The sequence below is a fragment of the Ambystoma mexicanum genome, chromosome 12 (assembly GCF_040938575.1).
Source record: "Ambystoma mexicanum isolate Mex_15411 chromosome 12, UKY_AmexF1_1, whole genome shotgun sequence".
NCBI lineage: Eukaryota > Metazoa > Chordata > Amphibia > Caudata > Ambystomatidae > Ambystoma > Ambystoma mexicanum.
Genome location: NC_090936.1, coordinates 974356165 through 974369572, shown reverse-complemented (window position 1 = coordinate 974369572; position 13408 = coordinate 974356165). Strand labels below are relative to the sequence as shown.

General features: G+C 47.0%; 1 protein-coding gene across 5 annotated transcripts in view; it reads left to right on the top strand.

Annotated features, from left to right (window-relative positions):
* The window catches only part of SHANK3 (SH3 and multiple ankyrin repeat domains 3), a 3072962-nt gene that overhangs the window by 1109673 nt on the left and 1949881 nt on the right, over positions 1 to 13408 (top strand). For all 5 annotated transcript variants that reach the window (XM_069629467.1, XM_069629466.1, XM_069629463.1 and 2 more), the window contains 2 exons: positions 3914 to 4065; positions 6074 to 6241. In XM_069629467.1, coding sequence (XP_069485568.1) covers positions 3914 to 4065; positions 6074 to 6241 — 320 coding nt within the window. The remainder of the gene's footprint in view (positions 1 to 3913; positions 4066 to 6073; positions 6242 to 13408) is intronic.

The window sequence follows — 13408 nt, the reverse complement described above, 5'->3', positions numbered from 1 at the left end:
TTTGAGACTGGCACTTGCTCTGTAATCACCACGGAGCACCTGTAAGGCTCAAAGGTGGACCTCTTTAATCCTCCTACTGCAGGAGTCTGAAACCTTTGGCTCACCTGGTGTTCTTTCAACTACAGCTCCCATCAGTCCTAGCCAGCATAGTCGATGGTTAGGGGTCATGGGTGTTGTAGTCCAAAACATCTGGAGAACCACAGGTTGCAGACCTGTGCCGTACTGAAACAGCACAGGCATGTTTTAATCTGAAGTCTAGCAAGGACACATGCTTTCTAGTTCTGATAGTGACTTGGAATGCTTAGGCTGTGCTGGCAGTGATAAGCCTCAGAATATCCTTCAGCCAAGCTGAAGACTAACCAATTTATGGCAGGTCAGGAGCAGTGGCGAGTATCCCATGGCAAGTCGACTTGCTATTGTGCAAAGGCCAGAAGATCTTGCAGGCCACAGGGGTAATCAGTTTCTCTGTGGATCGGTACACAACACCTTTATGGGTTGGCAGGACCTCTGCAATGATGCTACAATACCTGGGTCAATGAGTCCACATGGTGTATGAAAGGGACACCTTAAATGGGCCCTCCAAAATTCTGTAAGGAGTCTCTTCTGGAGGCAGACGCTTCTTCAGACTGAGTAGCCTCAGATTTCAAGGCAACATAATGTATGTCGCATCTCCTCATTGATAGTGAATTCATGTAGTGCACGGGCACAGCTTCTGGGCATTCTAAGAGCAAGGTGTCATGCAGTGAACATCTTCTGCCAGTCACATTGTGTGGCGGCAGCAAGACTTCTTCAACACAATAAAAGCATCGAGGTGGTTAGGTCTCGCAAAATAACATGCATACAACAGTCACAGTAAGACAATGGGCCTCATTACGAGGTTGGAGGTAGCCTTGCGGGTAAAACCGGCAAGGCTACCTCCAAATTCGCATCCGGATCCGGCACCCGCGAATGGGCAATTACCGGGCTATTCCGGCCCAGCCGGACCCGGTAATTGCCCTTTTGCGGGTGCCGGGTTCGGTACATCCCCATTCCCATTTGAGCCCCATAGGGCAGGGTGGTAGCACCGGTACCATTAATAACGGTACCGGTGCTACCATCACGTTCTGCTCGCGGGTGCTGGTACGACCACCAGGTCAGACCTGGTGGCTGCAAGGACACCCGCGAGCAGAATTCATAGTATGGCGGTACGGTAGCAACGGTGCCGGTAGCGATACCGGCGCCGTTGTTGCCACACAGCCATACTTGTAATGAGGCCCAATGTCTCCCTCGGGGTGCTGTACTGAGACTTGTGGTCTCAACAACTTGAAAGTGTTGGTGCTCCGCAGAGAGGCATATTGCATGTATGTGACATGTGGAGGCGCGCCAGTCTTGTCCGGCCTTCCACTTGACAGCACTTCGAGGCAATGCTTTAATTGGGATAAGAAATCGAGCACAGAGTGATGCAATATTTACGGGCGGGGCCTAAAAGAGTCTCTGCAACCTCAAATCCCAAGCAGCCAATAAACCTTTGAAAGAGGCGGTTTATATCTATTTAAATGAGTTCCCTAACTGAGCCAATCCTTCTACTTTAAAAGATGTATTAAAATATCATTCTATATGAAAATGTTAACCAAAATAAATATAGTGAAATAAAAAATAGAACATAAAATAAAAATACGTCAATGCACTAAGCAATCCCACAGTTCTTTTGAAAGAAATCCACGTTTCTTATGTACTGATTAAAATCATTCTAATGACAATGGGCCTCATTACGGGGTTGCCGCCAACCCTGTAACACCGAATCCGGTGCCTGACTTCCTGGTTTCACCGGGAGACTACAAGACCTGGCAGATCAGGAAGTCAGGCGCTGCGCTGTGTACCGTGTAACAGTGCCAGTGCATCCATGGCAACTTTGCCTGCCGTGGCCGGCCGTTGCGCCTGCAGGGTCAGACATGTCGGGCACAGCGGCCCCGGCAGAGAGACTCATAGTGTGGTGGTTCGGAAACAAGGGTGCCGGTAAGCTTACGAGCACCATTGTTTCCAGACTGCCACGCTCGTAATGAGGCCCACTGTCATGCAAAAGTCAAACAATGTACTATTTCATAATTTCTTTTCAGTCTTTGAAAACAACATCATTTCAAATTTATTTAACTGGTGTGAGGTTTCTAAACGTGGATGAAAGTGACATCTTCTGGCAAAGAGCAGTATTGCTACTAAGTTCTTTATTTGCTACACTGTGGGGAAAGAAATCTGGCCGAGGAAGTCAATTTGGAGAGCCCTAGCAGGGCCCCGACTCCACGACAATATTTGGAGACTGCTGCGGCTGAATCCTGGCTAGCCCCGGGCCACTTAAAGCTCTGCTTCAAGGGCATTCCATGTCTCTATCCAGCACCAGATCCACATATTATGCCCTGTGGCATATTACACAGGATTGTCTCACATTTTATCTGAACATAAATCTCACTCATAGGATTTCCAACCACAGGTTCCCAACTACCGTGAGCTGTCATTTGGGAGTTATGGTTGCCAGACTTCCAAAACAAAGGGAGTGCAAGTATTGGGCCGTGTGAGATGTGTGACACTCATAACTGTGGAATATCCCTTTAAATAATTGCAATAAACTGACATGCATCCCTCGTATGGTCATATTTGCAGAAATGAGAGGCTCTGTACGAGGTGTGAGAGTGCTCTAAGAAGTAGCTTGTCTTCCTACGGCCTCTAGGGGTTGTGCCACAGAAATCCACTCTGTCGCATCCTGCATTTTTCCACAATTACTCTTCACCCAAAACAAAGGGTGTCTACACCAATGCTTTTAGAAACACAGTGAAAGGCAATTGAATTAGGCTGGCAATGAGTCTTTTGTAACATAAGATACATGTAGCACAATGCTGTGACCTTATTCCTTAATAAAAACCATATTTTAAAAAATCACGTGATTGTTTTGTATAATCACCATCATCTGCCCACTACAGGGGTTTCACATGAGAACTTTCAAGTTCTCAGAACAACAGCTTTTATTTATTTATTTATTTATTTATTTATTTATTTAATACACTTTCAGCCACACGGCTTTGTATATACAACATAGGACAATCACAAATAAACATTTAAAACAGCAGTTACATTTACAATCTTTCTCCTAAATACAACCCTTGTTCACTAAAAAGGCATTAGGTGCCTCATTACTCAATTAAATCACGTTGTACTAAAAATCAATAAATACATAATCACGTTCATCATACTAATGTTACAAAGTATTAAAATCCTATGTAAAGGAACAACACAAATAAATTATAACTTGACCACAAAGGGACATTACTGTAGTCTATTACTCCTCACTAACTAGTGCTTTGAGAATGGCCGCACAGTACCAATAACATCTAGTAAGGTGGTTAATCAGGTTATGATTGTGGCCATTTAAACATCTTATCCATAAATCAGCTAACTCAGTGATCTCGAGGCTGTGGTCATATGCTTTCAGATAGCTCATCCTGAAGTTATAATAAATATAATTCTGAACCGCAGCTGTAACCTTAGCACGTGCAGCTCTCACCTGAAGCTGGATTACAGAAAAGGGCAGGTAATGTGCAGAAGTGCCAGCTGTTTGGCCAAACCACAGGACCAGTGTTCTGAAGCACACCTGCAAGCACGTGACTGAAGCTTAATCCATACTCTTCCTAGTAGTTTTGGGGGTCGGCTATGCATCCCCTTCTCTAATCTGAGTACATGTGGAGGAAGGGTGGATGTGTATGCAGCCTATAGAGACACGGAAAGGGAGCATCCCCTCTGTGACCTTGGAACGCTAGGCAGTCTGGGTAGAGATCATGGAAGCCCTCTGGTTCGGCGAAGGTAGTGAAGGCCCTTCTGTCTGGTTGTTCAGGGCATTGTGTGCATCCAATTCACCTGATCTTCTTTTTGGGGGGGCGGGTTCTAGAATGTCCCCTGACGCTGGCTTCTCAGTTGGAGAACAGTTCCGATGTCATCAAGGCCCTGCGGAGCGGAGGAGCACACCTGGACTTCCGAACCCGGGAGGGGCTGACTGCCCTGCACAAGGCAGCCCGATGCAAGAACCACCTGGTGCTGATGGTGAGTGTGAGAATGCACGGTGACGCAGTTCCCCCGAACACGCATGGCGAAAGTGTATGTGACAGGCACACAGAAGCTCTCACAGCCACCCGGGGTGTGGGGATCTGTGGCTGATGCAGAGAGCCTCTGGCAGGCCTTGGGTGAAGATCACATGACAGTACAGAGATCCTGTCACAACTTCTGGGGAAGGGAATGATTTACAAGCACGCATGTGGTAGGGTGGAAACAAGCATGCGCGCACACACACACACACTCGCTCTGTCTCTCTTTCACTCACTTTCTCGCTCTGTTTCTCTCTGTGAGACGGCATGTGAAGACACAAAAGGCCTGATTCATCATGGAATGTCTCGCACGGTTCAAAGTGACTTTGCACTGCTGAAAAGTGACATTGCACTGCCGACACAAAGCCTGATTCATGGAACTGTGCAAAGTGTATTTTTGCAGTGCAAAGTCAGTGAAAAGTCCTTTTTGCAGTACAACATGAACGTTGCCCTGCAAAAATACACTTTCCACAGTTCCATGAATCAGATGCAAAGTCACTTTTCAGCAGTGCAAAGTCACTTTGAACCGTGCAATAAATGCCATTAATCAGGCCCTATGTCTCCCACAAGCACCCTGGGGGGAGGACATAAGGCAGGCACACAGAGCATTTAGTTTGGAACAGCGACTAGAAGGGGGGTGTCAAATATAGAGTCAGAAACAAGCCTCAGTGCACATGAGGCAGGAAGTGACAAAAAAAGAGCGCTAGGAAGTGTGTGGAGATGGCCCACAATTGAGCAATCGAGCCATCAGGGGGTGGTTGTGAGAGGTGTGGCGTTCTCCAAAATCCCTGAATAGAACACATAGATATCAATGCCCCCAGGATCCTTGTGAGGCGTGCTCTGCTCCTGTGTGTCATGGTGGCAGAGTGCTTTAAGTGGGGTAACCAATCGAGCACACTATGTGGGAGCGGCGCCGCAGAACCGCCATGCCTAGTAGTGGCAAGTAGCCAAGGAACCTATAGAAATCTGCTGCCAATGCAATTAAAGGAGTGGCCTGACCGACACGGCTGACTTGGCATGAAAGGCAGCGTAATCTACTTTAAAAGGTATGTTAAATATAATATAATTAATCAGAAATCAAACAAGCGTTTAATTACGAATTCAAATGTAAATACAAGATCACATCGAGAAAGGTCAATCGCACCGTTCTTTTCAAGGAAATTCAAGACCTTGTTGTACTAATTCTAATGACAAGACTTAAATGTAATATGTTGTGAACATGGTTGTATTTATTCTCTTTCTTATAGTTTCTCTTCAATGTATTACAAAACTAAAAGATGTCTGAATGTGAATTGGTGATGTGATTGTGAACAGGGGTGATGGAGACGTCTTCCAGGGAAGAGCAGTATTTCCCGTCATCATTTTCACATTGACCATTGACTTGGGGGAATGAGATCGGTGAGCTCTAGCTCATGGGCAATTTCTGGGCCAATCAGATCGGTGAGCCCTGGCAGAGCCCTAGAACATAGGCAATTTCTGGTCCAATCAGTTCGGTGAGCCCTGGCAGGGCCCTAGCTCATGGGCAATTTCTGGGTCAATCAGATCGTTGAGCCCTGGCAGAGCCCTAGCTCAAGGTCAATTTCTGGCCCAATCAGTTCGGTGAGCCCTGGCAGGGCCCTAGCTCATGGGCAATTTCTGGGCCAATGAGATCGGTGAGCCCCGGCAGAGCCCTAGCTCATGGGCAATTTCTGGCCCATTCAGATCGACGAGCCCTGGCAGAGCCTTAGCTCATGGGCAATTTCTGGGCCCTGCCGTGGCTGATCCTCGACTCGCCCCGGCGTCAGGTATTCTGATTCACCATTATTTTTAAAATGTGTCCAGACCTTCCTGTAGAGTCAGTGACGTCTTGCCGAGTGCTGTGATGGTAATCACTTGGCAGCACCTAAAGAGGATTGTGCATGTGCTGCCCGGGCCACCACCGCCACCCTTAAGTCCAACTAAGCCAATCACCTCCTTTCTTTTGACAGACGCTGCTGGACCTGGGAGCCTCGCCAGATTACAAAGACAGCCGAGGGTTGACGCCTTTGTATCACAGCTCAATGGTGGGAGGTGACCCCTACTGCTGCGAGCTCCTGCTGCATGACTACGCCAAGGTGGGCTGCGTGGATGAGAACGGCTGGCAAGAAATACATCAGGTGGGTGCCAAAGGGACTGCCTGTATTGGGATCAGAGAGGTGCAGATTTTCAAGTAGGGGACACAAATGCTGCCCAGTTACCTTATAAACCTAGATGACTATTTAGGGGCATGTTCTAGGAATATGCTAGTGAGGACAGCTTTACCCGTAGAACACTGAGCATCCTTCCACACTGCGTATTAGTAATACAGAATTGATGTAGTATTTCATGCCAGATTCTTTCAACATTTTAGTGCTTTCATGAGGCGTTAACACCCGATCAGGCGTTACAAAAGCAGCAACTCGGGGTGCTAAAAAAAAAGGTTTTTCCTTCCTACATCGGGACGCGTGCAGCGTCACGTTGTATGAAGGAAAATACTTTACCAACATGGCCGCCATGGAAAGGGAAGGCAGGGCTCCGTACGGAGCCCCTCTTCCCTTTCCATGGTGACCATTCTGAACAGAGAGGAAGGTGCTGCTGCAGCCTCAATAAGGGAAGTTGGGGGCAGATGGAGGATTACAAATAAAAGGTGACGGGGTGGGGGAAAGATGACGGCAGGGAGAGCCGGCTGTTAGGCATCTTGGAACGCAGGCTTACACCGGTGGGTCAAGACCACGTTCCAGGCACCTCATTGGCTGGCTCCCCCCACCCTGGTGCTAATGTTTTTTTATTATTACCCAATTGATAGTATTCTATTTCATGAACTTCAGAAGGTTTAAGGGTTGAGGTGAGCCTGCTAGGATTGGAACATGTAGCTGCAAATCATACACACATATCTAAGGCAAGCACTTAACTTGCTGAGCTAATTTACCATGCCCACATTCTTTAACTACCTGTTGACCAATCCGAATTGTTAAAATCTAGTCCTTTTCCCACCCTTGTCTATGTGTGTAAATAAGGTGGGCCTCATGAAAAGCTTTTCCAAATATTTCTGGCCGCGCCTTGGAGTAGCACGACTGAAATCAAGGTTGTGCACCTCTTCACTTGAGGTGATAACGGATGGAAGAAATGTCATGATAGTCAAATACTGAGCATTGGAATTTCCAGGCCATAATGTCTTAAATATCACGTGGCTTTAATGATCATGTGTACTGCCACCTCATCAGTACTCACATATGTTCCCTTGGTCTTAGTGTTCTTTTGTGAAGCCCCAGCCTGTGTGGTGGGAGTGGGTGGTCCAAGAAAAAGATGCTCAGTGTTGCTTTTCTTCTTTAGTCAGTGTAGCCAAATGACACAACTTGTGCACAAGTGGATCCCATTCTTGCGCCGCCCTTTTTCTTCCACTGTGCTTCGGTGAAGCTCCTCTAAGCCTCCCTAAATCCTGCTTCAGGTCCTCCCGCTGGACCCTTGTAACCAAGCTGGTGCTTTCTTCTAGTCGCTCTGCCAAACTCGGATTCGCAAGTCTCCAGGAACTTGGTTACTCCTGCAAATAGCCAAGTCCCATGTCTGTATGTTAAGCTGAGGGTCCTACTGGGGCTGAGGAGGAAAGCAGGCAACAGGCAGCCCTCTTCTGCAACAGAATCTGAAGTCTCATTCAAAAAGTGAAAACTCTTGTTACTCCAGCTCCAATAAAGGTGAAACCTCTGGCCCCCAGTTTGGCATTACACAGGGCAAATCGAAAACCTCATTGGTGCAACATCCATCTCTAAAAATACACACATGGAATCTTGTTAGGGTGTACCCTCCAACTGCCAATAGAACAGCGCTGGAAAAGCAGCTTCTCACGGGGCCGCTCATACAGTACACCCCATTGGCTAACTAGAAAAGCAACTTCTCACAGGGCCGTTCATACAGTCCACCCCATTGGCTAACTAGAAAAGCAACTTCTCACAGGGCCGTTCATACAGTCCACCCCATTGGCTATTCATACAGTCCACCCCATTGGCTATTCATACAGTCCACCCCATTGGCTATTCATACAGTCCACCCCATTGGCTAAATTGTCCTTTAGATCTTTAACGTGTTTCTTTGTTTCCCCGCTCAACAGTACCCATTGTGGCACCCTCTGAGTGATGGAAAAGAGGATTGGCACTACTAGGATGCAAGTCTTCTGCTTTCAGGCTCGACGCTGATCCCTCCGTTGGGCACATAACCCACAGTGCTATCCTACTTAATTCACACCTGCACTTACACCGACCAGTCTCTGCATGATAAGGAATGTTGGCAAATGCTAGTGATTCACAACTGAACACTTGCGTTAGGTCAGAGAGGTGGATAGTTGCCTACATATTGGGAAGCATTATGTTCATTTTTGAATTACAATAGTAGAGGATTCTGGTGAGAAGCCATGATGACAGCAAACTGTCCATCTGCAGTTTATCTGGAGCTTGCAAACATGCTGTCATAGAGCAGAGAAAGAAGAAATCCCATCTGTTCAGATCACTGGATGCAGACCTGTGTATGGTTTGCGCATGATCACCAAGGTCTTCCGTTTCGCAGGTTTGCTTAGGTTAGCGAGAGCTCCTAGGGCAAAGCCCCTGGTTGGCATAAGCTTTCTGATGATTGCAAGCACCCCGCTTGCCATATGGGGTTTATTGGAAGGCAGAGGTTCCAAGCCTGGGCTTTGCTACGTTGAAGTCATTAAAAGTGAACTTTACCAAGACTACCGCTCACAGAATGGACTATTTTGTTTAATAAAAGCCAAAGACTTGGAGTCACCTGGTTACCCTATTGGTGTGTGATGAGAAAGCATGCGTGTTCTTGCTTTGGGTGTAATGGGGGACGTCACAGCTAAAATAGCTTGATATGCAAAATAGAGCAGTGTTGATTTAAAGATGCTGCAGCGGAAGACATGCTGCTGAGGGTCATTCCAAAATCACTTCAGCCCCCCCCCCACCCACTGCCTTGATCCCACTCTTCCCCATCTCCCACTTATTTAAGCAATATGACCCGATCGGCGGTGGCATTACCGACTCAGGTAATGCCCCGGGGCCCATAGTTATAGGCCCGAGTGAAGGAGGAAGGAGTAGGGAGGAGGGAGGAAAGTGAATTAAAAAAAAAGCCTTACCTGAGTACCCGGCGGGGCGCGAAGGCAGCCTCTCAGCCGCGGGGAGGCTCGGAGCGGGAATGGCCCCGCTTCCAGCCTTCTCATTGGCTGAGGGGCTGCCACGCCCCCCGCCGAGGACAAGGCGGCTAAAATCCCGGCCGAGAATCGAAGGTGAGAGCCAATCACAATACGTGTTGCATTCTGCTTGACACTCGCCGGGTACTAATATATATTAATCCCATTAGTCTCACTGCCCCAGTCCTGCTTATGTTATAAGTCCATACTCCACGTACAGTGTTAATATATCACTGTGGGCAGGCACCTGTGGTGCTTCAAGAAAGCTCGGAAGCCGACTGGCACTTTACACAGGCCTGTGCTGGAGCTGTCAAGAGCCAACTCACTGTCAGAGTGCCTGATGTGCAGTGCCGGATAGAGTACTGTGGGACGCAGTTTGTAGCTGCCTATGGCAGACATGCCCTGTGGCACTCTCTCCTTCCGGCTCCTTATCCTTGTCTACGCTGTACATTGTCTGTTTGACACGAAGGCAGCAGGTGTTCACACTGGATATGGGTCCAGCCGGAAGTGGTACAGGGCTGACAGGAAGTGGCTCAGGGCTTGCAGGAAGCGGCTCAGGGGCTGCCAGGAAGTTGTGCAGGGCTGGCAGGAAGTTGCTCAGGGGTTGTCTCCCACTGCCTCCTCAGCCACAGCCAGTACCTGATAGGAGTAATTATTACCTAAACTGTCTGCTCAGCGTCATTCTACCTATACTGCCCAGTGGGGGCTTACCTGATTGGGGTCATTGCTACCGACGGCCTAATTGGTTCCTATGTACACTACCTAAATGGGGTAATTTCTACTTTTTCTGTGCCCCGAGCCCTTACCAATGTTGCAAATGGTGTTAAGGCAATGTTACCGTTACTACTTGATTGGGGCAATGGTACGCGGCAAGACTACCTGTGCTGCTCATTGGGCCCACACCTATATTGCATAATGGGAGTTGTTAACGTTCCCTTCTAATGGGGCCCTTCCGCCACGGTTTAGTGGGAGTCCTCTTTATCTTTATTTCTATTGGGCCCATACCGATCCTGCCTGTTTCCGCACACATTCCTGTAATGAATTCTCAGAAATCCCTCCTCTCCCAATTCCATGTCAGTGGAACCGCTCCATTGCTTGTAACACAACATGTGTCGGCTGATACATGGAGAAGCCTTCGGTTCTACAGCCCTTCCCATATCCTTATCCCTCTAGGTTCTAAGGCCCTGTAACGGCAAGTCTTAAACCACATGTAGAGTGGCGTAGGCCCTGAAAATATTATCGATACATTTACCAAAGCTAGAAATGCTTCCATAATTTTGAGGGGCGACATTCTCTGCAGTTCCATACGTGATCAGAACGTGGAACAAACAGTGTCAGGGGTGCAAATAGTTCAAGAAGACGCTGGGTGGACTGCTCTTTTTTCGTCAAGTTTCCAGTGAAAAGGGTTGGCCCTCAATCCTAAAATGGCCGATTCAACCAAAATCGTTCTTCAGGGTGAAATGGTTGTTTTCGGCAGTGTCGCAACATATGATGGGTTTCCAGGTTGACTTTGTTGATATGACATGCTTGGGCAATGTCAGTTCCAAGGTTTGCCTCACTCAACCTAAACACTGCTCTGGTCCCAAGGGCAAGTTTCAGACTCCGCCCACTTGGGCGTTTTCTTCCTCTTTATTTTAACTTTGCATAATAGATCAAGTCGTGCGGCCCACGTGTATCCTTTAGAGTTCAGCATTCAGGGCAGTCCTTTCCACTTTCTGCCAGAAGAACCTCAGCAAAGAAGCCTGTTTTTTGGGAGTGAGATTCTAAGCCAATGCAGCGAATGAGGTAACTGGTTCCAGGGGCGTGTCACTGCCTCCAGTAGCCCAGTGGTGCCCATCCCAACCCTGGTCGTTTTCACCCGGAATGAACGCCCTCTGGACTGGATGCACCAGAATGCACGTCCCCTCATCCCTGCAGGGATCCAGGCGAGGTCACACCTAGGGTCCATTCTTAGCACACACAGTGACATGCGGGTTCCTTTGCAGTGTGTTTGATGTGCTGACACTTCCTGATGTGGTGTGCAAGGTTTCTAGTCTCAGGCTTGCGCAAGGCAGTCAGAGCATCATCTGTGGGGAAGCACATGTTGTTGGAATGTTGACCAAGGCTTCCCTCTAATTTTCTTTTCTATGCCAGTGTATTTACTTGGAGCACCCGTGCAATTTCAAAACGCAGCAAAGGAAGCAGGCACCCATGACTAACTCCTCTCCTAAGGTTGCACCAAGCCCTCCTAAAGGGTGGGCCTCTTGGGCTACAGGACACGTGTCCAGGAAATGTAATGTGTGCATTGCTTTGTAGAGGTTTGAGCATTCTACCTGTCACAGGCATACAGGCCTTTTTGCATCTGTTATTACCGAGGATGGATGGCGTTGTAGATGGCATAGATCCCTTTCTATGTTCGGTGCGAGACTAGTCTTGCGTGTTTCGAGGACATCCTCTTTGCATCACTAGATCTGGCCTGTGGTATTTTAAATCACTTCTCGGCCATGTGCCAGTGCAATCTATGCAAGCACTGGGCAGGTCCTTATTCACAATCCTGATAGGGCCAGTACATTACAAGGTGTCCCCTTACTGGCCTTGTGGATCAATGCTATGTCCACATGAAAGGCAGATACCTGAGCGAGTTATGCTCTTAGCATGACATTGCACAGACCTGGTTAATACAAATGTTGCTAGTGATTGTCAGCATGTTTTATATTAAGGTTGTCAGAACATTCAAGGTCGACCTGTGATTTATTTGATGAAAGGTGGCCTTTTTAGCTCGAATACACTTTCAAACATGTCTTTGGTTAAATCGCTTCCCAGATTAACAGTGTGGGTATTTTTAATTTTTTAGGATCACTAATGTTGCAGCAGCAATGTTTTAGTTTCTTTTTTCTTTATGATAGCAGCATTGTTTTTGCTCTATTAAAGTATATAAACAATACTTTTTTTACCAATGCTTTAAAACACATATGCATTAAAATGTTTTAACTTTATGTACTTCTTAAGTTGCTGAAAAAAAGATTCAACAGATCCAAAATACAAAATGTGATGGACTTTTTTTACAGTTTAGCCCCCAAACTACTGGCACGCTTCCAGCTAACCGCTGGCATCATGTTCATCAGCTTGGCTGTGCCAATGCAGAAGGAGACTAACCCTGTGCAAATGACCCCGATCCGCTACACGTCACTAACAGTGGCCTGTGAGGAAAAACACAATTGGGTTTGATTCTGTCCTTGTGTGGCAAGGGCCTGGCCTTGCAGTTTGTCCTCAGACTGCTCCTTCTGGCACAAGAGAGGACTGACATACAGAATTTTGGTCCTATCACTGTATATCAGTGAGTGAGATATGCCGACTGACTCCTAGACCGCCTGTTGACGGACTGACGGACCCGAAGAGTTGTCAACATGTCAAGCCTTTACAAACTTACAAGGTGATCCAGATGGCAATTTGCCGCTACATGCAGAAAGGTCTTTTGTTTGGAAATTGATAATATTAAAGCTGCCCACATGTGTTTTCTTTCATTTCAACTTAACAGGTGCAGACATGTGAAAACCCCACAACATACGAACATGACTGTTTTAGAAATGTGTTCGTATAGGTGTAAAAAGAGTGTATATTTCATTGAAGTTATCCTCTTAGAATATACCAGTTTTAGAAATTAGATTTTAAAAACGTGTCAAAAGAGAACCACAAACTCCAGAACCATTTTGATCATTATTTACGATGATGAAAGTTGATATTATGGGTCTAGGTATCATTTCTGAAAAATTGTTACTAAGCCATGCCTAAGTCTCAAATAAAGTCTTAGCACAGGAGGTGCAGTGCCTCAATGATTGATCATAAGTAAAGTGGTTTGAAAGGTGGTGCCGAGAGATCTAATCGTGAAATCTCTCGACTAAGTGATGCTTTTCTCATGAGCCGGAGAATGAGGAATGGACAACACAACGGGTGCACTGTTGTATGGTGTCTCAGAACATGGAAAACCTATGGAATGAAGGTCCTGTTTCTTGGAGTCACCAGGATTCGGAACCACCTTTCCCTGTTTGTTCTCATCTGGCCTCCTTGATGTCTTGGCATATGAATTAAGAGTAGAAAGTTTGACCGTAACATTCACATCTTAGGACACACTGGTATAAGTTTGCCA